General features: G+C 43.8%; 1 protein-coding gene across 1 annotated transcript in view; it reads right to left on the bottom strand.

Annotated features, from left to right (window-relative positions):
• Positions 1–27002, bottom strand: part of Arhgap26 (Rho GTPase activating protein 26) — a gene marked incomplete at its 5' end in the record, with an annotated part of 285967 nt that overhangs the window by 227383 nt on the left and 31582 nt on the right. The window contains 1 exon segment of the mRNA NM_001395140.1: positions 12189–12267. Within this exon segment, the coding sequence (NP_001382069.1) occupies positions 12189–12267 (79 nt within the window).

Genomic DNA, 27002 nt, shown 5'->3' with positions numbered 1-27002 from the left:
TGTGAGTAATGCCTCTGTGCTGGACAGGTTTTGTCAGAGTCACTTGGGAAGAGGAAAATGCAATTGATTAATTGCCTCAATCAGATTGGCCTATGAGCATGTCTGATGGCTTTTCTTAATTGCCAATTGATATATGAGGGTCCAGCACACTCTATGTGGTGCCCTTCAAGGCAGGAGAGTCTTGGCTATTTAAGAAAAGTATCCAAGCAAGCCAAAGGAAGCAAGCCAGTAAACAGCATTCCTCCGTAGTCTCTGCCTTGCGTTCCTGCCTGGGCTTTATTCAACATAAGCTGTTGCCAACATAAACCCTTCCTCCCCAGGTTGCCTTTGGTTATGCAACCAGACATTTATCACAGTGGCCAAACATAAACTAGGATACCCTTCACCCACACTTCTATAAGTAAAGCCAATAAAGTAACAGGATCAGTAAGATAGACTTGGGTTACATTTTTTCTTTAATCAGTAGTGTATACTCTATCTGTCATGAACAGATGATTAGTCACATGTCCCCAAGGAAAGTCACACAAGAAAGATAAAATAACACTGAGGTGATACAATGACTAAAAGCAATGCATTATCCTATCCTGAACAGCAGTCGAGAAGGTAAAGACATGAATTAGTCAGATAAATGGAGATTTTTTAATATATAATATTATGTTAATATTAATTTCCTTGGTATATACTATGATTATATAAAACATTAATATTTAGGCTATCTAGGTAAAGAATGCTCTGGAATTCTTTGTAATACTTAAGTCTCAAAACATTTTAAAATAAATATTTTTAACTCTTTAATGAGCTATGGAAAACATACACACACATAGCCAGAAGCTCCAATAAGTTCTTGATTTGCCAACCTGCCATAGTCCAGATATGGGAAGCAAAGTGGGGGACGGTTATGTAATCCTGAATCCGAATTCAAATGAAGATCTAGTGACAGAAACCTTTGGAGTCACAGCCTCATTCATGTTGCCCCCTGTCAAAAGGCTGGGCAGTATGGCCTAAGCCACAAACCTGAAGGAAGGAATTACAGAGCATCCAAACTGGCTGTAAAGTTAACCGAACAGCAGTGGACAGAACAACAGCCGTCCTACAGAGGACGTGCGGATACTGAAGGCATCTTCCATGTCTTCTACTAGCTGCGACTCCAGGTGGAAATGCTGACTGATCACGAGAAGGAGCTACTTTCTCTTCCTCCGGGAAGATGTGAGGAACCCTAGCAGACCAGAGACAGCCCAGAATGCTGACTGCTGCCACAGCTCATGGGAGCAGGTGGCCCACAGGTCCCATTCCAGATCCTGTAGCCGAGGCTAGGAGAAGCACAGCTCAGGTAAGATACAGGATATGCCCATTTGGCTGCAATGTCATTTATGGTTCGAAACCCAAGCAGCAGGAGGGGTGAGCTAGAAACAAACAGGAAAGCCTGAACAGCCAAGGAGAGACCAGTGGAAAGGGTAGGACTGTGGCCTGGGCTTTGGAGGCAGAGCTGAGAAAACTGAGGGGTGTCATCTCTAGGTCAGAGGAAAAGGAATCCCACTGATGCATACAGCATGAATCACACTTTTTGTTTACATAGCACTAAAGTATGAATCATGCTATAGTGAGAGACCAATTTGGCAATAATATAAGAAATAATCTGGCGATATCTATTACACACACACACACACACACGCACGCACGCACGCACGCACACGCACACGCACACACTTCAGCCTAGCAATTCCATTTGACGTGTATCCTACCAAAAAGTGGTGAAATAGGTAATCAGTGAAATGTCCACAAGGGATTCATGACATTGTTGTTTATAATTATTAAAAAATATGAAAAAAAAAGCTTGAATATCCAAAACAGCTAAAGGTTTACTAAAGTAATTGAACTAAAATCCTGATAGAGCTATGTGAGAGAAAAAAAAAACACAGAGCAGGATAGGGGAGTGAGGGAGAGCAGGATGTAGGAAGGTAAGAAAAAGAGGAAGTATGGGAGAGGGATAGCCAACACTAAGGAAGATGCAAAAAGCAATACATAAACATACCATTTTATAAGCTTTATATGTGTGTATGTATGCATATACATGTACATATATATGTGCATATACATGTACATGTATATGCATACATACACACATACACACAATTTGAGTTACACACACACACAGAAGATTATGCTCATCCTAGAAGCCATAGGTTACCAAATACAAAGCCTAGTGTCAGGTGTGTGATAACTCCCTTAGCGTTGTTGGTCAGAGGTGCCCTGATGAGCAATCCAAAAATTGCAGACTACTGCCATTGCTCTTGGTTGCCCACCAGCACTTGGTGGTAGGACCCTATTGGTGAACAGACTGCGAACACTGATCATAGGGCATAGAAAAATCAAGTTACTACTGACCAGGAAGCTCCCTCCCCGCTGGTTAACTTCATAGTACTGAGTACTGAATGTAGTACCAAAAGGTGCTGTGTAGCCTGCTGGGGGTGTGGGGAGAGACACCAACAGTCTTACTCACCTGTGAGCCCAGTGAACTGTAATAATGACTGGCATGGCATGATATGTCCGTGTGTGTGATAATGTCACGAAGATGACAGAAGTGACCCATTTCTTTGTTTGTTTTAAGGCTCACTCTACAAAGTACAATCCCACACCTTTAATCCCCACACTTGGGAGACAGAGGCAGGTGAAGCTCTGGGTTCAAGGTCAACCTGATCTACATAAAGAGTTCCAGGACAGCCAGGGCTACCCAGACACTCTGTCTCAAAGAGAGAAAGAGAGTATGCCCTGCAGCTCCCTGCTTCAAGCCTTTAGATGTGAGCAGAAGATGCGTGGTGATGGCCCATGACTCCTGGGGTTTTTCAAGGACCATAAACTAGGGCTTTAACAGCACAGCGAAAGACAGCACACTCAGCTTTGTGATATCTTCCCAAAAACTAAAATATAGAATTTCTTTAAAATGGACAGAAGATGGAACAGTACTGTCTTTTGTGAGTAGAATAGTTTTTCGTAGTCTCCGAGCTGCCGTAACAGGGAGCTAACTCTACTTAAACAGTTGACTGTGGCTCTCTCATAGCTCAGCCATGTGTGTGCTGGACTACAGACAGCACACAGCAGGCAGCTAGGGAACCTGTATTACCTACCCCAGATCACAAACTTCCCAGCCTCAGAAGCAGCATTCCCTTCTCTGCCAATAAGGCAACCTGGCTATTCCTATCTATAGAAATGACCATTTCACACGTTCAAACTCAACATACTGACTTACACATACATAATCATAGGTGCTCTGCCACCTTCTAAACTAATGGACTATTAATTCTGTCATCTACCAACTTTCAAATGTTCTGTCTATAAAGATATCTGTGTGTGTGTGTGTGTGTGTGTGTGTGTTTCATTTATTTCACATGTATGAGTGTTCTGCCTGTATTTATGAATGTATGTTGTATGCTTGCCTGAAAAGGTCAGAAGAGGGTATCAGATCTCCTAGAACTGGAGTTAACACATTTTATGAGCCACCATATGGGCGTTAAAAGTCAAGCCAAGGCCTACCGTAATAACATTTTCTCTTAGCCACAGAGTCATCTCTCCAACTAAAGTGGAAATATCACTAATTAAAGAATCTTTGAGATGTGAAAGAGAACTAAGACCTCTACATAAGGACACACTGAAAGCAGCTTCAGACATAAATCACTGACTACAGTCAAGAGAATATTTGAGAATACAATAATTTGGAGGCACAGCCAAGCTCCCTGGTCCTGACAAACATAGTTCCCAGTAACATCCTGAGCCAGCTTTCCATAGAAAAATACCTCAGGCATGATAGTACAATTGTAGTGACTCTAAACTGCTTGCTTTTAGCAAACATGCTTAGGCACAACACACCGAGGAAGGAGGAGCAGCTCTGGTGATGAGGAAAGTGGAAGAGAGATTTACTCTCCGAAGGTTCTCTGAGCTGTGGTATTCACACAGCTTGTAGGAAATTTTAGGACAAATGCTTTTGGTTGCTTCGTTTCCTGATCTTTTTTGAGACCTGGTGCCATGCCTTAGCTCAGGCTGAAATGGAACTGACTGTGGAGCTCAGGCTGGTCTTGAACCTGCAGCGATCTTCCTAAGTCAGCCTCCTGAGTGTAGGGATTATAGGTGTAAACCACCACTCTGGCTTCCATGTTCAATGTTACAAAAAAAAAAAAAAAAAGTGGTCTGTTATCATACTTTAAACAATCGCCACAGGACTATAAAATGAAAACTGATCCAGCTACAACAGTGACTCTTGCTTGTCAGCCTAGATGCTACAGTAAAAGTAAACCTGGAAGAGTCATTTTAAAGTTTTATGTGACTGGCTAACTTTGTCCTGTTTTGTTGTTGTTTTACAATGATACGTGTGGTGGTTTGAATACTCTTGGCCCAGGAAGTGGCACTATTTGGAGGTATGTAGCCTAGTTAGAGCAGGTGTGGTCTTGTTGGATGAAGTGTGTCACTGTGGGCTTGGGCTTTAAGACCTTCACCCTAGCTGCCCGAAACCCAGTCTTCCCCTAGCAGCCTTCAGATGAAGATGCAGAACTCTTAGCTCCTCCTGCACCATACCTGCCTGGACACTGCCATGCTCCCACCTCGATAATGGACAGAACCTCTAAACCTGTAAGCCAGCCCCAATTAAATGTTGTCCTTTATAAAACTTACATTGGTCATGGTGTCTGTTCACAGCAATAAGACCCAAAGGTAATAGAAAACTGCACAATTAGTCAGAAGTGTCCTATGACTTTATTATTCAACTTCCCCCGTGACCGTACCTATGTTGTAACTGCTACAGCAACAGATCCAGAAAGTTATTATTAGTCACACAGTCTTAACTAGATTACATACCCCCTTCATAATTTACCAGATCTTGCATACACTTTTCGGTGAGGTATGTATGTGTGTATATTAAGCTATACAGAAGTAGACACATACACTTTGATGTAGTTTCAAAGTCATGATACAGAACTGCACCAAATCCTCTGTTCCCCAACTTCAGTGTCCCCATCCCCTGGGAATCATTGCCTTATTCTATGTTTCTCTATCACTTCAAGCATGTTACAAAATGGAAGCATACACTATATAGCCATTCCCAGACTTGCTCTCTCAACTGGCATAACACATCCAGCCAGTAAGGGCGTATCATGCCTTTGTTTCTTTCCACAGTAAGACACTAGTCCACTCTGGATGCAGCAGCTTTTGCATCTGCTTACCCTGGAAAAGGACTTGGGTCATTTCTAGTTTGGAGCTATCATGAACCAAGTTGCTACCAAAATATGTGTATAGATTTATGTGCCACATTTTCATATCTCTAGAGAAAATTGGAGGACTCTATGGCAAGGTCATATTTGGTTATTAACATATTGGAAGCTGTCCTTCACTTTACAAAGTATTGTTTCATTGTGTGCTCCTAACAGCAATTTATAAGTAGACCTACTTCCTCCTTCCACAGTCACTCCTTGTTCTCACTACTGTAAACTTGAATCTTCCATATAGGAGTGCACTGACAGTGTGGTTTTTCATTGTTGGAAATTACAATATAATTATATCATCATTTCCCCCATCTTTTTCCTCCCCCCAAACCTTCCCATATACTACTCTTTCTGCCCTCTTTAAAACTGATGGCTTCTTTTTGCATTACTTGTTGTGATATGCACATTTCTAACACATAAATACAACCTGATCAGTCTGTTTAATGTTACATTTTTAGGACTGACTAATTGATATTGAATAATGGCGCTGTATAGTTTTATGATGGCTTGACACAAGATAGTCATCTGAGGGGAGAGACTAGCAATTAAGAAAATGCCTCCGTAAGATTGGGTTGCAGGCAGGCCTATGAGACTTTTTTTAATTAGTTATTGATAGAGGAGGGCTAAGCCCATTTTGGGTGGTGCCACTGTGGTGGTCTGAATGAAAATGAATCCCTATAGATTCATAGGGAGTGGTACTATTAGGAGGTGTGGCCTTGTGGGAGTAGGTGTGGCCTTGTTGGAGGCAGTGTGCCATTGGTAGGATGGACTCTGAATTTTAGAAGCTCAAGCCAGGCCTAGTGGTTCATTGTCTCTTCCTGCTGCCTCCCAATCCAGATGTAGAACTTTCATCCCCTTCTCCAGCACCGTGTCTCCTTGCCATGATGATAATGGACCAAACCTCTGAACTGTAAGCCAGTCCCAAATAATGTTTTCCTTTATAAGAGTTAACTATGGTCATGATGTTTCTTCACAGCAATAAAATCTAAGACACCACCCCTAGGTGCTATAAGAAAGCAAGCTGAGCAAGCCATGTGGAGGAAGCCAGTAAGCTGCACCCTCCATAGCTCCTACATCAGCTCCTGCCTCCAGGTGCCAGACCTTGTGTTCCTGTCCTGACTTCCTTTGGATGGACTAAAACATGTAGGTGTCAATAAACCCTTTCCTCCCCAACTTGCTGTTAGCTACAGTGTTTCACTGTAGCAATAGTGACCCTAAACAAGACAATGACCAATTAGAGCGCTCTTCCCTGGGGAAGATTTTCTCCTGATCTCAGCATTCCTTAGTTACTTATAGTTCTCTATGTAGGGTTGAGTCTCCTGGTCTCCTCCATCCACTTCCGCATGTGTACCATGGTCATCCTTGTTCAGATCCAGTTTAGCTAGTTATGCTAGAGAGACTTCCCGGGTGACACTTCTGACATTCAGAGGAGACACAATCTCATAGCAACCTCCCTGGTCTTTTGGCTCTTACAATCTTTCCACACCTCTTCTGCAATGATCCCTGAGCCTTAGATGCAGGAATTATATTGAAGCTCTATCAGGTGGGACTGAACACCATAACGCTGTAATTCTGATTCATTGTGATTTTCTGTAATGATTTCCACACACCATTGTTTTAATTTGTATTTCCCTAATGGGTAATGATATGAACATCTTTACGTAGTTTCTAAAACTTTATTTTATTTTTATTTATATGTGTGCATGTGCATTCAGGTGCCTGTGGAGGTCAGAGAGGGCATCCGATGCCCAAAGCTAGTGTTCTAGGCAGTTGTAAGCTGCCTGTGAAAGGTGGTAGGAACCAAATTCTGGTCCTCTACAAGAGCAGCAGGGGCTCTTAACTCGTGAGCACCTATAAGTTTACTTTAAAGCAGATCTTGCTGCCTTTTGTCTATATCCTAATTAGGTGTTTAACTGTTTTAAGAGTTCTTTTCATACTTTTATAAGCAGGTCCTTTATCAGAAAAATGCCTGGCAGATATTTTCATCCACGCTAGTGATTCTCTTTCCTTCTTTTCAACAGGATCTTGTCTGTACAAAAGTTTTAAATTTGCCGAAGAAAGAATTTTTTTCCTCTTTTTTTTTCCCCTAAATTTTAAGGACCATATGTTTTGGTGTCACGTTGAAAAATTCACATAGCCCTGTATCAAAACATTTTTATCTTAGACTTCTAAATATCTTATAGTTTAATATTTTATATAGAAATCTATGACTCACTTTGAATTAATTCATATGTAAAATGTAAAATTTAAGTTGAGGTTCCTGTTTTTTTCCCATGGTGTCTATTACTTTGCAAAGTACCATTTGTGGGTTTCTTGTTGATTCAAAAAAAAAAGGAAAGAAAGAAAGAAAGCTTTTTTCTTTATAGAATTGCTTTTGCAATTCTGTCTAAAATCAATTGGGTATGTCTGTGGAAGTCTATTTCTGGGTTCTTTATTCTGTTCCATCGATCCAGGTGTCTATCCTCTGTCAATACATTATCGTGATTATTGTCACTATAAACGAAGTCTTAAAATATAGTAGAATAAATCATCTCACTTCATTCTTTTTTCTTAAATTGCTTTAGCTCCTCCACTTTCTGCACCTTTATATATAAATTCTAGAGAGAACTCGCTGCAGTTTTGATAGGAATGGCATCACGCCTACACATCTGTTTGGAGAGAGCTGACTCCTTTACAAACTAATCCCCCTGATCTGCGGGTGCAGTACGCTTCTCCATTTGTTCAGCTCTGCATTTACAACACTCTCCAGGGCTCATTTAGATCTGTGCCTGGGCATTATATGTGCTGGGGAGGGAGGTGAATACAATGTGTCTGTAAGCTTGGATACCATTTGCTTATTGCTAGGTTATAGAATTATAACACTGGGGTTGGGAAAGAATCTAATACCCTCGCCGCGAGCTTACCGTCTAATTCCTAGCACTTATTTGGGGGTGTGTTTTTGTTTGTTTTGGGGAGGGGCTACTAGGCATTGCCTAGATAATCATGCTATATGAAAATAAACAATTTTACACCTTTCTTTCCAATATCTGTCTGTTTATTATTTTCTTGCTCTCGTATACCAGCTAGGACTCCTGGCACTCAGTCGAATGAGTGGTTCGAGTCTGTGTCTGTCCCAGTCCAGGTGGAAAGCACCTCATCTTTCATGCTAATCATGACATTAGTGATGTACGTGTGATCAGTATGGAAGATCGGGCTCTCTGAAGAGAGGGTTTAGTAGAAGATGGGTCTCAGAGTAAAGAAATGACTTCCCAATCCCATGCCCACTCTCCTGCCATGCAGCAACCACTTTTCTCCAGAGTGTGCCAACATTCATCATTAACAGCTTTAGTGAGTGTGTCAAGTCTGGTCGCTTCATGTACAAAGCGCTTACTTCAATAAAAATCAGATGTGAAGTTCCTTTGAAGTTATTTGGCAAAGAATCTCTTACCAATGTAGGTACAGACTAAAAGTTTTCCCCAGATGCACCTTGTTTGTTTTGTAAGCAAAATCTCACTGGAAAATGACTGTACTCATTCACTGGTATACTGCCTTTGACTACTTTTGAATAAACGTGGCAAAACTTCAGTGGCTATAGCACTGTGGCCCACAGAGTCTCAAACACTATCTGTTCAGTTTCACAAATTTTACTGGCACAAATTCCTGATAAGATGTAGGAATTATTGAATGCAACCCAGTGGTAGAGCACTTGCACAGCATGTCAAGGCCCTGGGCCCAAACTCCAATATCATGTACACACACACACACACACACACACACACACACACACACACACACATGCAAATTGGAGGCAAACCTGAACGACACAGTGAGAACATCTGAGAAAATGAAGGTGACGAAGGTGAAGATGAAGATGGTGGTGATGATTATGATTGATTATGATATATGCCTAGATATCCACCTAGAATGGGTAAGATGCTTCTTGCTCTATGTGGGAAGGATACATTAGAAAAGAAAGCTAGCAGAAAAGCAGCCAACTTTGAACATTATATAACTGATTCAAATAGGCCAAAATATACTACTACACCGTGGTTGCAGTCACACCATCGAACAAACACAGCTTTTTCTCAAGCGAGTCTGAATGGGGCCCCCTTCATTTGAGTTAAGAGATCTCATTGATCTGTGAATAAAATCCATAATGTTCAATGTTGGAATACAGCTCCAACTTCTTCCTCTATCGTGTGCCCATCAGCACCATGAAAATATTCAACATGTCTTTAAGACAGGTTGTGACTATAGGCCAAAAACTGTGGTTTATGTAATAACTAACATGCTATGAAATCAACTAAGCTGGGGCCCAAGTCGTCCTAAAGTGTTACTAAACAATGAAAGAACAAAAGGAAAACAAGCAAAAATTCCCCAGCACCACCTCTAACAACATCCTAACACTGAGTAATAATATTCTAAGCCAGCAGGTGCCCATATTTATACCTCCCTGACATAAGAAAGTCTCTCAATATTAGGGAACTACTCTAAGATCAGCTAGTGGAAAAGCCAACCAGACAAAGCCAAAACTCCCAAGGGGACATATTTAACTAATTAGGGAGGAGGTGATTAAAATGGAGCTGCTAATTGTCTACTATGCTCTCAGCAGTGGGAGACAAAATTACACCTCATGTTACTGTCAATTACACAGCCCTCATTTGTCTGTATTTATCTTTCCCTTTAGGACACTGAAAAGCACACAGAGGTGTAGTTTCCAGCACAAGGTATACGTTCCTCGGTGACAACAGGTTTATAGAATGTTTAGAGACAGAATTATCTCATTTACACTTATTATTAATGTGTGCATTCTGGAGCAAAAAAAAAAAAAAAAAAGATGCTTCTCTTCAAGAGTTCTTCCATCTGCAAAGGCCAAGTGTTAGCCTCTGGGAAGACCCAAGCGGTTAGTAAGAGGCCAACTATACATGCCACGGAACAAATATCAAGCGGCAGGGAGGAGTGGAAAGAAGAGAAGGTTTACAATGGTGGGAAGGCAGCATCAGAAGCTGAGCTTGGGGCAGCGAGGAATAAGGTTTCATTACTTTATTTTGGTTCTGTTTCATTTTATTTTTTAAACTCATACCAATGCTATCATGCAATGACAGGAATCCCTAGTCTATGAGTTTGGGGAGTCATTCAAGAGAGCCAGAAAATAAGTAAAGCAGAAGTAACTAAGTACAAGTCCCAGGAGACAGCCTGAAAATATCTCTGTTAAAGGCGAAACATAAATGCATCTAGAGATAGACCTCAGCTGTGTCGCTATCGTGGACCTGCCAGCCATTCACAGCATCATCTCTCCTCTTCTCTGGAGATTCTAGGCACTGACTGGCAGGGCCAATGGCTACCTGCCTGCATCTGAATTTCCTTGTTCTCATCTGAGGGCATATCTGGCCACATCATGTTTACTAATGAAAGCGGCATGTGACCTCTAAGTTCTTCACAATGCTTTCCCACAATGCCTCCAAGTCCATTTCCAAGCTGGAGCAGGGGAATGACAGAACCCAGGACACCATGGGTTAAGGGAGCAGAGCAGTCAGGCTGGGTAAGGATCTCTGACAGCCACACCCACTTCTCTCCACATGTGCTACTCTGCTCTGTCTCCTCACTGTATAGCATCCTGGCGTGTTTTCTCTCTCTCTCTAAAGATGGCCACTTATTATCTGTGAGGCTTGCAGTAAGCTGTTCAACCTTCGTAAACATGTTTTCTCATCTATAAAATGAACCACAACGCCTACTTCCTAAGACAGTCAGAAATAAGTAGGCTTGAAGACGTTAAATCTGTGAAACACACACATGAGGTGCTCAGTTGGGCTTGTTTCTCTGGATATCAATGCATATGGGGGAAATTGAGGCTATCTTATCTTTTGGGCCAAGAAAGGAATTCAGATGAAACAGTTGTTTCATTACACTTTATCTGATTCTGCCTCATCTTTAAGTAGTTGCTCAAATGTGGATCTATATTACTAAAAGTTATGCCATACTGGTTTGTGTTTGTTTTGTTGACTAGATTGAGCCCTGTGTTTATATAACATACAGATGGGTAGAGCGGCACATTCGTCTACACTGCCACATCATCCCACCAGCATGGGCTAGGAAAGAGCCACAGAGGAACTGAGATCTTCTGCAAGGGGCACTGGTGTGATTCATAGTGTTCTCTAGGCAACAGAAGCCATGATCTACCTTCTCAGGCACACGTTTCCCCTTTGGATCACGCCTTCATCCATGTAGAGTCTTTCTATCTTTTATGAAGGAACTTAGCTATACTCAGGATTTTTGTGACCTTTTAATACTGTAAGACTGTAGTTAAGATTCTCAGCATCAAGATAAAAAGGCCGCTCCGGGACTTACCCCAGAGCGCTCAGGTGGCTTTTACATGCCACACGTTGCATAACAACCACAAGATCACATAACCCTGCTGAGGCCAGCATCTCTGAAATGGGAACACAGATCACGTCGCCGGGGCTTAACTGCTTCCATCTACCGTGATAATGTCCCACTGCTCGCCATGAGGTGTGAATCACCATCGCAGTGGGAGACCTGAGCAGATGACAGTGATAAAGGTGTTCTACCACCCATGTGGACTTTTACAACTGTATCCCATGAAAAGCGGCCAGCCTCGTGTTTGGCAACCTACTTTGTGAAAGCAACACATGACCAACAGCCATCCGGTAATACAGAGCACTCTCCTCTTTAAGATGACAATATGCCCGTGTCTGTGATGGGGGAAGCTACTGGGCCATCCCACAGTACCTTCTACCTTAGGAGCCGAGGCCAAAACCTGGAAGCTACCCATACACAGAAGCCACTGCAGTATCTGCGAGCATCAATCTATGAATAAAGAATGCCCCTGGGACATTGGTTTCAAAGACTCGAGGCTCTGGAACAACAGCAAACCCTCTCAGTAGGGAACAGCGCACTACTGGGGTCTTTATTGTTCCACTTCCCTGAATTGTTACTTACAGGTTCCCGGCCGTCCATGGCTTCCATCCAGAGCCTACGGTCCTCTTCCGACAACGCCTGCATGGTGATAACCCCTGGCCTAAAGAGAAAGGAGAGACACAGACGTGACCTCAGTGTCACACCAAGAGACAGTGGCAGCATTCTTAAATGTTTATTTAAGAATATTTCAGAAATACCCACTTATCATCATGAGAGGAGGCGCAGCCCTCTCTCTGCTCTTGTTAGCCACTGTCCTATCTCAGAAAGCAAATCCACCTCCTCACATCCTTTTCAATATGCCTGTCTCTCTCAAGAGGCAGAGGTAAAGGACAAGACTTATTAACTATTTGGTTCCCTTAGAGCTTGTTTGCTCTGTAGACTGTGACCCATTTGCTTAATAGGATGCTTTGTATAGGAGGGAATGCAGTAAACATTTTCTAAACTGAATTGCATTGACTGTGGAGAGACATACCCATATTGAATATTTCATATTTCTTAGTTGTCACCAAATTTATGAAGTGAACTTGTAATTACAATTTTATTAAATGTGTGTACGTTGTTTTAATGACTACTCTCATGCTAGAAGCCCAGTGCTGCTCACTCTGAAAGCTCTCCCTGAAATCGACTTGCTATTCACAGTGAGCACAACCTCTCTAGACAGTTCACGCAGCAGCAAACCCTGTTTCTTTCACAAATGGCACTCCTCACAGAAAAGGCTGGGCAATAAAGTAACTTGAGAATGTCACACACTCCTCAAGGCAGAGTTTCTTCAGTCAGTGTTGATCCCATGTTGCCCACAAACCACTTCCCCTTCAAACATATGTGAATTCTGATGAAACTATTTAATCTATCAAATTGACAGAGAGTACAGCAACCCTCAAAAGCCCCAGCCTGGTGGGTCTAAGGAGTTGTTGGCTGCTAATGGCTGCTGGGAGAAGGCGCTCCCCCAACCCCCACCACGGAGATGCAGCCCCGAATTGACTGTCCATGTTCTAGTGCTCAGCCACTAGATCAGCAGGCTTGGAGTGTGTCCATGAAGTAGTGGGGGAGTATGAATGGAACCAGAGGGGAGGGAGGGCTGAGAGGGTGAATTTGATCAAACACATTGTATACATGTATAACATCCTCAAGCAATAAATTAAAAATATTTTTTATGTTTAAGAATAACTCTTTTAAAGCCTCATCTTCTAAGTTTGAGGAATCCTGAAAGAGAGGAAGAGAGATCAACTGACCAAGAACTAAAGTCCACATGCCCTCAGTGTGGTACTAAAAGCCTAGGACCTTTTCTCCCACCGCCCCTCAGTGCCTCCATCTACAGTTTCAAAGCTGTAACAGTGGAAGGACAAGGGTCTGGGATGCAAGGAGCGTGAGCTGAAGGAGAAAGGGGAGAGAGGAGCGGAGAGATGTCCCTACAAGTCGACCTCCACCTACGCAGACAGAAAGGGAGAGAATACAAGGTTTAGGGGGAGGGGCTGTGTTGAGGACGGAAGACACTGGCTCCCGAGAAGGTCATGTCTTGCAGCCACACTGGGCATTATTGACAGAGGAGAAAGGTGAGTCCAAGGACAGACTTCTTTCCACAGCGTCTGCCAGGGCCCTCCACCTCTTTTCAGACTCAAATGACCATTTCTCTCCAGCAGCCTCTTTGACGTGCCAGACTCACCACGCACCCACAGACAGCTCACAGCTGTGCTTCCACAGAGCGCAGCCTGTGGCCTGGAGAGAGAGCAGATCTGACGTCCCCTTCCTACCTTTCAAAACCAAGCACAAGATGCTTCAAAATCAAAAGCCTAAGAAGCTGGAGCCCGCTGCAAAGGCCACACGCCTCCAGCTTCCCTCCTCCAGTGCTACCCCACTTTTTCTTACTTGTTTGCCTTCTTCGCTGGCACTACCTGTTTGAGCCAAGCAATCCATCTTTATAAAAAAATGTTGCTTCCTAACCCAACTCCACCCTCCTGAGACTGAACTTCAGGGCTGGGGCTGGGAAACCAGATGGGGGAGGCTCCCAGGACTCGAAATGCCCATCAGTGGGGAGACCACCTCCAGGGCCCCCAGGAGAGGGATGGGGAGCCACCTTCAAATTTTTTGACTCAAAATTGTGTCTGTCTAAAAGAAATGCAGAGACAAAATTGGAGCACAGACTGAAGGAATGGCTGACTTATGATCAGCTCAACTTGGGACCCATCCCATGGGCGGGCACCAAACCCTGACATTATAACTGATGCTATGTTGTGCTTGCAGACATACATGGCTGTCCTCTGAGAGGCTCTACCAGCAGTTGACTGAGACAGATGCAGATACTCACAGTCAAGCACTGGACAGAGGTCAGGGACCCCTATGGAAGAGTTAGGGGAAGAATTAAAGGAACTGAAGGGGATGGCAACCCCATAGGGAGACCAACAGTGGCAACTAACCTAACCCAGAGACTAAGCCACCAACCAAAGAGCATGCACAGGGTCCGGGGACACATCTGTAGCCGAGTACTTGTCTGGCCTCAAGTAGGAGAGGATATGCCTAAACCAATAGAGACCTGATGCCCCAGGAAAGGGGTTGGGGGAACACCTTCTCAGAGGCAAAGGGGGAAGGGAAAAGAACTCTGTGAGGGGGGACCAGGAGGAGGGGACAACATTTGGGATTTAAATAAATAAAATAATAAATCATGGAAATTCTCAATCCAACCCCACCCTACTAAAACTGAACTTCTGGGTTGGGCTTGGGAAAAGTCAGAGGTAGATCAACTCTCCTGGTGAGCCTGAAATATGGCTATACCTAAGGCCCAAGCCCTGAGCCATCTCCACCCCCAGGCTCCTTCTGTGTTCTCTGCACTAGAAGTCCTAACACCCTCCTCTCTATACTGGAAGTCAAACTGCCAACATAACTCCAGTCCCTTTCTGCAAGAAAACAATTGTAAACACAAAAGTTGCCCAAACACCAAGAGTGGGAGGTGTCACATCAACTTCATGGCCTAGGGCATGATATTTCCACCCAAAGCCACCAAGAAGAAGTTTAGAAAAACTCAGAGACAGTAAGCGGAGTGGGTGATGTTATTGGACCCTAGTAACTAGGGAAGCCAATTTGACAGTTTTTACTTCAAATAGAAATAACAAAATACGAATTATTTTTCATGCGTGTGGGGAGTGATGCTCTGGATGATAGTGAATAAAGTTGATAAAACACATTTAGTTATAATTCTATTCCCCAAACTCAGAGAATTCTCTGTGCTTCATATATTTACATCTGGATACGGCACTATACATTTTAGGTAAAAATTCCATATTTTCATTTATTAAATTAAAAATACTAATATAAATCCTACAAGGGGCTTTCTTAAGAAGGAAAAAGGCCAGCTTTATTTTAGAATCAAACAATAATTTAGTCTCATAATTACCTTCCCAAGCCTCCTAGATTGGCAACATAGCCCCCAAACAAAATAAAACGAGAAAAAACTTCTGCAACATGAAACTTTGCATATCAGCAAACTTTCAAACTTTCTCTTAGAGCATGTCTATTTAGTTCCTGTTTGGAACATGTGTCAGTTTTTCATAGCACAAGTGAGGGAGTAAAGGGGAAAGGACATGGAAGGGAAATAGAAACCAACGAAAGAGAAATAGGGCGCAGGGCTGGCGATGCTCCTGGTTCTATGCATCACTGTGCTCTAGCAGCACAGTAACAGAAGAACAAGAGGTTAGCCCAGCCCAGCACACCACCTGCTGTGCTAAGCTCTCAACAAATTAGGAGGTAAATGTATTCTCACTACTCCCATTTAAAAGAAAGAAAATCAAAACTCAGAGGGTAAGAACTTTGACCCTGATTGCAGCCAGCAAGTTACAGGGCCAGGACATGACCACATTCTAACTCCTTTTTTTTTTCTTTTCTTTTCTTTTTTTCCGGAGCTGAGGACCAAATGCAGGGCCTTGCGCTTGCTAGGCAAGCGCTCTACCACTGAACTAAATCCCCAACCCCCCACATTCTAACTCCTAACCCTGGTATGTGGTGCCACCCCAGTGTGGGGGCGCCACGGCCCCTGGGGAATTCATGTGTACCACCTAATTCCTGTGGCATCAAAAATGACTGAGGATCCCTAAGCTCCTTGAAGAGCTCCTGCATGCAGTCAAGTGTGGCAGTGACAAAGTCTCTGTAAACCCAGAGTGCTTGATACGTCGTCTTCCCACAAGCATGTGCCCAGGCTCTCCCTCCAGAGCACAGTCATCCCACGGGAGACTGGAATGACTCTCGATAGCAGTGGTTCTTCACATTTTATCTCAAGACAACCAAGTGAAAGAGAGGCCCTCACTTTTTTAATTGGAAGAAAGATTCTAAGAGCCAGAGAGATGGATGTCTGCTATGAGACTGTATCCTCTAAAACTTTCAGGGAAACTACACCCAGGAAGTCTCACCAGCCTGGCTGCCTACACCCAGGAAGTCTCACCAGCATGGCTGCCTAAACAAGACCCAAATAAGGATGACAGCAGCAAACATGCAAACACGGAGGAGGTGCTCTCACGGGGACCAGCCATAGACAAAGGACTAAACACTACTAAGGAATTCAGAGAGGGGTAGAAGCAACTACTTTCCCAGGAATACCCCACCAGTGCTCAGCCCTGGATCCTATGCACACAAGTAACATTGTATGGACTGAGCAGACTGTATTTATATTTAAGAAATGTATATACATGTGTGTAACAACCACAGAAAAAGAGGACAGAGGCCATGAACTGGTATATATATATATATGATATTTTGATTTCAGAAAATTTAAAGGTGCTATCATAAAGAAAATGAATACTGGTAGGTTAGACCTTACCAAAATAAAAAGGATACATTTATTAGAAGATAATGTTAAGAGAATGGAAACAGAGGCTGGGAGTGTAGTTGAGTCAATAGAGTGTTTATCCCAATGCATGAGGTTCTGAGTTGAGATCCTAGCACCACATAGACCAGGCATAATGGAACGCACCTGCAGTTATATCACATGGGAGGTAGAGGCACAAGGACCAGAAGGTCAAGGTCATCTTCAGTGACTTTAAAGCCAGCTACATGAACCCCTGTCTCAAAATACATCTCAAATCAAAAATACTGAGGAAGAAAGTGAGAGCTACTATTTTTAATATATATCTCCAACAAGATCCATATTCCAGATATATGAAGAACACTAACAATCAGGGAGAAAATTAACAACAAAATTCAATTAAAATCTCAATAGACACTTCATAAGAGAGGCTCTCTAAGGGCTGGAGACTTGGCTCAGCCGTCGAGGCTTCTTCAGGAGGCTCCATTCGTGGCCCCTATTGTCAGGCAGCTCACAGCTGCTTTAACCCCAAGACCACAGGACCAATGCTCTCTTCTGGCCTCCATGGGTAATTACATACTGTTGTGGTTGAATAAAATGGCCCCCATGGCCCATAGGGAGTAGCACTATTCGGATGTGTGTCCTTGACGAAGGAAGTGTATTACTGAGGGATGGGCTTTGAGGTTTCAGAAGCTCAAACCAGGCCTAGTGGTTCACTGTCTCTTCCTGCTGCCTCCAGATATAGAACTCTCAGCAGCTTCTCCAATGCCATGTCTGCCTGCCAATGACAGTCGTGGACTAAACCTCTGAACTGTAAGCCAGCCCCAATTCAACATTTTCCCTTTATAAGGTCATGGTATCTCTTCAAAGCAACAAAACCCTAAGACACATACATATGGCGTACATATACACATACACACATGCATACGCACACACACAGAGACAGAGAGACAGAGAGAAACACAAAGACAGAGAGAGACAGAGATACATAAATAAAAAGTGAAAAGGGGAGATCCAAATGGCCAGTAGATATAAGAGGCAGACATCAAATGGTTACTCACTGAAGAGATGTAACTTAGAAGCAGAATGAGCTTCACCTAGTACCTCCTTGAGAAGGACAGTAGAAGGTCACTTTAGCGTTGTGATTCTCGGGCATTGCTGGTGAGGAACTAAAGTAACAAGGACATTTTCAGTATCTACTAGAACTAAACACCACTCGTTACTTAGCCATACTACTCCCATATATTCCACCAGGAAGGAAGAGAATCAAGATGGAGACGGAGAAGGATGCCTATGTCCTCTACCAGGCCCATTCGAGGACCCTTGTCATGTTACCATAATAACCACAACTGTGGTAACAAAATGTCTAACGAAAAAGGACACAAAGACTGCTGTAAGGATACACAGACTGCGGTAAGGACACACGGACTGCTGTAAGGACACACAGACTGCTGTAAGGACACACAAACTGCTGTATATCTAAATGTGAGGACCTCAGGCAACAGCTGAGTGCTGCACGGAGGTCAGGTATAGACCTCGCAGATGATGGTGGTCAGGTATGGACCTCACAGACGGTGAGGGAAAGTCTGTAGCTTCATGATATTCAAACTTCTCAAACCTCATACAAGACAGAAGAGTTATTTTACCTCTGAGAAGGGGTATGGCAGTGTCTGGTGATGAGGATGAGGAAAACTTCAAGACTATAAGTGTTCTTCTTGGGGTTGGGGATTTAGCTCAGTGGTAGAGCGCTTGCCTAGGAAGCGCAAGGCCCTGGGTTCGGTCCCCAGCTCCGAAAAAAAGAACCAAAAAAAAAAAAAAAGTGTTCTTCTTGATCAGGGTCTTTGTATGTATATACATAGACTTATGCGCAGTCATAAACGTAGACTTGAGATATGTGTACTTACAGTGACACCTCAGCTAAGAACTTGCTTTAACCGTCCGAGAGTTACGACCTCCTGACAGTACTTTAGCCTCCTTACTATTCTGTATGTGTGACCTACACGTTCGGAAGGCAAAATAGAGAGGTCCAATTGCTTTTCCCTCGGGGTTGGCAGAGTTACACACTTGTCCATATTACAAACTCAAAGAAACGCATCATACATTTCCAAGTGGAAGGCAAAAAAGTAAATACTCCAAAACCTTAAGTCATTCCCACGTGGACAAATGAGGGCTGAAAGCAAGTACGGAGAGCATCACAGCAATGCCTGGAGAAGGGCGGGAGGATTGTTTAAAGGGGAGAAATGGCACCGTGGTCTGTAGGCTGATGTCTATATGCAGGTGAGGTCTGGCACAAGTTAAGTCAAAGCCATGATTGGACAGTAAAAAAATAAGGTGGGAACAAAGTTTTTGTAAGGCGGAAGAGAAGGGGAGAATCAAGATGGAGACGGAGAAGGATGACCCAGATCCAGGGGGTCTTGAATTGCCAAGATAGTTATGTATATTTCTTAAGGGATGGATTTCTGTAGGCAAATTTATCTTATTAGGTGGATAGTTTATATCTTTATCAATTGGGAGTGAGTTTATTGTGTGGATATACTGCGGATTGAGAGTTTAACATAGAAATCTGATTGTTGGGTTGCAGTTTGTTGAGTCTCGATTTCACCGGGTTATTGGGAGTGTGAGCAGAGTCCACGGCAGGGAGCCGTGTGGAACAGCCCGTGGACTGCCTAGGACAGTCCTGGGGGCAGTCTACTTGGGGGCAGCATGGAGCTGCTGAAATAAGGATGCCCTGCAGTGCCATGCAGCCCAATGGGCGGCGGCACTAGCACGGGGTAAAAGGTTAGGCAGTTTTTTGATATTTCGGCAACAGTGGTCCACCTAACAACCAACACCTTCAGACCGAAAATCACACCCTACAGCAAAGACCAGCCATGACATCATAGCCATTTCATTTACCCTCCCCAGTAACAGCTTCAAAGTAGAATGCTATTCCAACCTAAAACTAGTGCCTGATAACTGAGAGGGGCAGAGAAAGGACGCCTCCAGCAAACACTAGAACCTCTTTGGAGAGGTTCCCTCCAGTGACCAGATGAGAGGTACAAATAATTTAAAAATCCTTTCTGAAGTCCAACCCTAAAATTCTCCTCAAAAGCCAGCATTTCTTCACCATGAACACATTGTTAGCGCTGGAGCCGGAGCAGCCTGTGAAGCAGGAACAAGGACCTGCAATTTTCTCAACACTGCTACACTCTTGCCATAAGAATGATGCAGAAAATAGTTCTCCAACATGACTAGAAATGAACAGCGAGAGGGAAACTTGTGGGGAGGGAAGGAAAGGGACAGGAGTGGGAGGGAGGTGGGAGGTGAGAGCAGTCAGTATGCGAAGTGTGTGTGTGTGTGTGTGTGTGTGTGTGTGTGTGTGTATGTGTGTGTGTGTGTCTCAAACATGTTAGTAATAATAATAAAGAGAAGAGAATCCTCACTTATCTCCAGGCAAGCTGCTACCCATCCCCACGTCTGTTCCAGTGCTGGCTTCCAAAAAGAGCCCACAGAGAAGCAACGTAGCATTTGTAGTTGTCTGGTTAGGTTGCTATCAGTGAGGTGCGGATCATGAAGAGGAAAGGGTTTATTTCTCTTATGGGTCACACTCCATCATCAGGAGAGCTCAGGAGAGGAACTCAGGGCAGAAACATGGTAACAGGAACAGAAGCAGAGACTGAAGGAAAGATGCTTAGTGGCTTGTTCCTCCTGCCTTGTTCAGCCTGCTTTTTTACACCACCTACAACCAGGGGAGGCACCACACACAGTGAGCCGGGCTCTCCCACATCAATCATTAATCTGGAAAATGTCCTATGGACTTGCTTACAGGTCAATCTGATGGAGGCAATTTCTCAACTGAGGTTACTCTCCCCAGATAACACCAGCCAATGTCAACCTGACCAAAAAAAAAAAAAAAAAAAAAAAAAAAAAAAAAAAAATCGAAAAACAAACAAAATCAAAAAGAGCCCTAACCAACCAAGAAAGCATTGTCTCCAGAATGTTAGGACCACCAAAGTCCGTCACAGCCCTCCCATCAGCTAAGAACAATCAAATGCACATCCATAGCTGATTCTGGGGTTCCTCGACAGCTTTCTAGTTCTAATCTTATTCATGAATCAGAGTCAACAAGAGTGATCTCAGTGGTTTGGCAATTTACCCACTTCCTATTGGACAAGGAAATGCTAGAACTGACTCCACCCCACTGAAACAAACACATCCAGAACCTCCCAGCACTGCTCTCTCTAAATCAACTTCCAAAGATCTAGGGCTTACTCATTCGTAATACTAAATCTCCAGTTGGCAAGAGCCAACTATCCTATCCTATCCACACCACTTAGGGTCAGGTTGACAGTAAAGGAAGGGCTATGGGACCCACAGAACTTACTGTAACCTGTGTGTGAAATGTGTCCCACTGTGCTCTTGGAAGTTGGGAAAGTGAAGGCTTAGAGAGTGGGCTTTCTATGCCTGGGTGAAAGGGGCTGGCCAGATGCCAAGAAAAGGAAACAGTGCTGGGGAAACTGCTTCTTGATACTTCCTATACAATGAAAGTCTGTACAGATGTGACCAAAGCCATGTAGAATCTTGGAGAATGGCATCTGACCCACATGTGTTTATAGAAAGCAGGTAAGCAGTCAAGTGAAGGGAGCTAGGTGAGAGGCCCTTTACTTCCCTAAGGAAAACAGAGCTGGGCTTCTTTCTCTAAAACCTGTGGCCTTTCATCTCTTCTGCATTTCTTCTTGTGGTTCAAGGCGTATGAAAAAGAAAGAACAGAGTAAGTGCAGGTCACAGAGGCAGCTGTCACCCGGAATGTTAACCTGGTGGATCCCAGGTGAGAGAAACCAGAGATCCTTATTACATGCCAAACACTGTGCTAAGGATTTTGTCAACTATCACTTCTTTCTCACAATAAACATATGAATTAAATGCCACTTGCTGGGCCTCCTTTATCCGATTTCATTGCTTATTTACTTTTTTTCTATTTGTGTTGCTGGCGATTGAACTTGGGGCTCAGACATGCTAGGTACCTCTACCTCTCAGCCACATCTCCAGGCCTTTGGGACTCTTTCTAAAAGTGAAAGATGCCACGTTGCTATTAAGGGCTAACTCTGATGTTATATCCAGGTGGGTCAGAAACTAAACCAGACCTATGCTTATGCCATAATGCTACAGTGGCCTTATCTGTGACAAGCGTATGTGCCCTAGAGTCCAAGACTATCAACTTGGAGAGAGGAAGGAAGGGAGTAACCTTCCACGTACTCCCTAAGATGTTTTCCTCAGCAGCTTTGAATCAATAAGTTAGTAAGAGTCTGATTCTAATGAATGAATGGATCATAATCAGCAAAAGCCTACAGCACTCACCTCCTGAGAGGAAAGATTGGAGACCGAGGAGGACCCTGGCAATAGGGACAGTCCAGAGAATAATCACTGCCAGCCCCATCAGACAGCTTCACACAGAGTTATTTTGAAAGATTTTAAAGTCCTAGAAGACCAGATGAATTTCTAGCTTGTTAAACTTCATGGCCCGTGAACATAACTGCTACAGCAACAGGCACAGGTTACCACAGTACACCAGGAAAAAGCTTTGCTGACTAATGGGACGGGCGCAACGCAAAGTAACAGGAACCCTCGTTACCACTACTGAAGGCGAGCTGAGCAAAGCCCTCCTTACGTTGCCTCATCCACCACCCTCTGTGCCACTAAGGTTCTTTGGTCTCATGATGAACAGAGCAGGTGGAATTTACTGCTTCGTTGCTCTCCCTCTTGAGAATTATGTAATAACACATTTTTGGTGTTGAGTTGTTTTTTAAGCCCTACATTGAGAAGCTGGCAGATAAATGTGTGCACTCACCAACACATTTCACTGCACTGATTAGAGGACGGACGGCCGTTGCCTAGGTCGCCCTCCCATCCACTCCTCTAGCCAGCAAAACCCACTCCTACTTAAAACAGGTTCAGATAGCCAACGCTCTCACTTAATTAGAAGGCAAAACGAACAGACAGCTTGCTATCTATCCCTAAGAGCCAGGAAGCAATTCAGAAAGAATGATGCCCATCCCCCACTGGCCACTCCACCCCTGGCCATGCTGTCAGAGCAGCATAACACCCTCTGAGGAAGGAAAACCCATTTCCTGCCTGAAAGGTCAATGGCATAGAGACCAGCACTCCAACCCAACCGGCAGGAAGGCAAAGTCAAGTAGCATTTCAAACAGGCAGCGAGAAGGGGAGGGGCGGGAAGACTGAAACCAGGAAAAACAGTTCATCCGCTCTGTGGCTCTGTGAGATAAAGACTGTAATGGGACGGAGAGGCCTGGTTCTCTGCACAGGCTGGACAGAAGGACGAGTCTGCTGTCCTCACATGCATCATCCCGAAGCAAAGAATCTAGCATCTTGGTTCACCCAGCTAAACTGCCATATTTAAAGAGGCCTGACAAACTGGGCGGGCCAGCTAGTTGTTGCCAGAAAGTAGGTATGAACGATCTGTGAAAAGGGTGAGAGGAAGGAACTTCAAGAGAAAGAATGACTCACTGAAAATACTCTCTGTCTTAAGTAGTAATAGCCATATAAACTGTCGCTTCTACAGAAACCACACACGCAGCTGTCTTCGAATTACCAGTGTCTAAAGGACGAGTACACTTCATAGACCCACGAGCCACCAATGCACGTGCAAAACTGCCACCTAGAGGCCGAACACTCAAACAGCCTGTTACGTAAGAGGGATCGATCCTCGTTGGAAAACAATCTCAAGAGTCACACAGTTTCACAAAGACACTCAAAACGACCTATTCACCATACTCATACCAAGCCAGACCGTAAACTACCTTCATTTAAAATTAGAATGGTTTCCTGGGGAGATCATAAACTGAATGTGGACATAAAACTTCCTCTTTTGTGGGAATCAAGTTAGGAAGCACAGCACTGCCTTCAGAATCTCCCCCTAGTGGGCCTTCTTCACAGGAACCCTTCCAGTGCCTCAAGTCACTCTCATATAAATCGACAAGGCTATGGGAAAAGAAGCAAGCTTACCGCAAGGCAGTGTGGAAGGACTTTTAGCAAAGGTAAGGTTTACCAGGAGAAAAATTAAGTCCCATAGTTCGGAGCATACAAAAACATTTACACACGTGGGACACCATCAGAGAGGGACACTGCTATATCCCAGCTTCAAAACAACCCCGGCAGTCACAACCAGCACCATCTTAGTACCAGTCCTGTGGCTAGTGAGAGTCAGTCCTGCCTTCAAACCTAGGGCTCCCTCTATCTCTTATTCAACCTACAATATGCATCCTTCTCTGAAAATACAACTTGGAAAGATGCTTGCTGACTGGAAGGTACTAATTTTTTTTTTAATTCAGATCTTCCATAAATGTCTAGCTTCTGTTATTCTGGCTTCACTTATACTACCATATCTCTACACAAAAGCAAATTATGTGTGTACTTGCTAGAGCTTTAATTTAATTAGCAGCTAACTAATGTTCTCTAGTCTCATTACTAAACTCCCAGAGGAAAAAATAAATAATGCAATTTCAAAACTGTACTCACCATAAAAAATTAATATTGGGCAATCATATACAATAGTGCTATGCTAAAGGCTGCAAGAAATTATGGTCTTTCTGCCTCTAAAAGCAAATCATCTGAGATAAACAGAATTAAACAGAAGTACCCAAAACATTTCAAACTGAACAGCTAGCCAACCAATACAAAGAAAATGTGTTACCTGGCTACTACAGGGAAGTGGCTACTACTGTGGGGAAGGAGGGCGCAGAATTGGCAGAATGTGTGTGAGAGAGAGCTGAGAAAGGTTCAGGAAAACTAGCTCACAACTGCTGATGCAGCATCTGCAGGAGAACTTCAGAATGACCCAAAGAATCAGGTGAGGGTTTTACAGAAGAAAAACCCATAGATTCCTAAAGTGACTGACACCTGTCAGAAAAGCCTAATCGGGGCCTGGGTGCACCCTGTAGTCTGATGAGAGAGAGGAAACAGTGAATTTAAGGGTATAGGTGTCCTTGTGGTCCCCAGTTCCCAACCCCCTGTGTCGTTCACCACCACTACGACCACCACCACCACCAAGTGATCTGTCTTTGCTGCACCTCTGCGTTTGGCAGTGCTGGAAAGAAGTGTTTAACAGACAGAGTTTCTGTTGGAGTCAGCTAGTCTTCAAAAAAAGCTAAAACATACTAACTGTTTCCTTTCCCTGAGTGTAAACATTACCCCCCCACCCCACCACTCTGGTTCAGTGAATCAAAAGAACCCTTTAGTTTCTATTTCTATTACTTACCATATGGTTTGGTGGCCGCTCATGGAAAACATTAGGGAGAAAATAATCTATGTGTCACTTACATCTGTGAGAAATTTCTTTAAAACAAACCAATCCAAGGGATGCTGGCAAGTGACTACCCCCATGATTCTTCAGCTTAAGTAAATATTTTCCCTACATTTGCTCACTAATTTACATACGATGGTGCATGATGGAGTTAATTATTCAAGTGACTGAACACAGACGCTGGTTAGTATTAATGAGCCACATATGACTACCAGGAAAGGCTGCTTTTCCACGATGCCTCTTTTGAACCCAACAAGTTTACTCACTGAATTCTTGCACACACACATACACACAAAAAAGAGTTGACCCACAAGAAAAAAAAGTTAAATGCAGCCAATTAACCAGTATAAAATAAAAACTTTCAAGAGCTAGGTCTGTACAAAGACTGCCAAAAAAGTAATTCTGGGATTTTTAAGCTACTGAACTGAAGCTAGTGATGAAGAAAGAGGGGGGATGGGAAGGAGGGGGCTTGGATGGAAGGAAGCAGCAAAAAAAGATAAGGCAGCTGATGCAAATGGTCTGCTTCAGGAGGTGGGGTTCAGGGGTGCGTACTGGCCGCCATTTAAAAGGCCTTGGTGGGATGGCCTTCTGCCTCACTGACAGGTCCTCCCTGCTCAATACTATGCTAGCTCCCTAGCAGTGATATGAAGTACCAGACAGCAGGAAGGCAGTGGGGGGCGGGGGGGCGTGGATTCTTCCTGAAGTCCACTGAATCTACTTCATGCCTCCCTCCCCCTCTGGTGGGTTGCTAGCAACCTGGTGTTTCTTCCCTTGAATACCATTCTCACCCTGTTCTCTCTTCGTGGGGCATTTCTCTACAGGTGTGCCTGCTTCTGTCTCTGTAGCTCCCTCCCTGTTAACTAGGAGGCCAGCTCTGGTGAATCAGGGGCCTATCTTCATTTCTTTTCCTGTTACTGTGACAAAATGCCCTGAACAAAACCAACTTAGGGGAGACAGGATTTGTTTCAGCTTATAGCTCCAGGTTACATCTCATAGTTGTGGGGAAGTCATGGCTCCAGTTGCTATGGCAACTCATTACACTGCGTCCAGAGTGCCGAATCCAGAGCACTGAGCACCTACTTATGCTCGGCTCGCCCCATCTTTTCCATACAGTCAAGGATCCAAATCCACTCTTAGGCTGTGCCTTCCCACATCGACTAACATCATCAAGACAGCCCCCCACAGACATGTTCATAAGCCAACCTAATCTAGACAACCCCTCAACGATGCTTTCTTCCAGATGATTCTAGAATGTGCCAAGCTGACAGTTACAACTAACCAACCATTAACACCATATATTACAGAGTCAGGATATTTCACACCATATTTTCGTAGTCTAAATAATATAAATCGCACATTGCATCTTGATAAATTACCACATTAACAGCTACTACATGATTTATTATATAGTAGTGTATCTAATCTACCCATATCACACTGGAAACATGTCAGTCCTTCCGTTGGTTCCTCCTTTGCAGGCATTTCCTAGGTCCTGATTTGGCTTTCGACCCCTGCCTCCTCCATGGCGCAGCAAGCACCAGAGGACTCTGGGGAAGGCATAGTCTAGAAAACCAGAATCTAGCACCAGGCCCTCCCTGCTGATGGGTGCTGGTGAAAGGACAGGGTGGGAATCCTCCAGAGAAAGGGCTCACGGCAAAGTGTGCCAGGGAGTTGCCACTTAGCACAAAGAAATACCTTCTACCACTTATCCAATGTCAGGTCTCAGGCTGCCCAAATATCCAGAAAG

This window comes from Rattus norvegicus, chromosome 18 (assembly GCF_021556685.1).
Source record: "Rattus norvegicus strain SHRSP/BbbUtx chromosome 18, alternate assembly SHRSP_T2T, whole genome shotgun sequence".
Lineage (NCBI taxonomy): Eukaryota > Metazoa > Chordata > Mammalia > Rodentia > Muridae > Rattus > Rattus norvegicus.
Note: the sequence above shows the minus strand (reverse complement) of the source record. Positions and strands in the feature narration are given on the sequence as shown.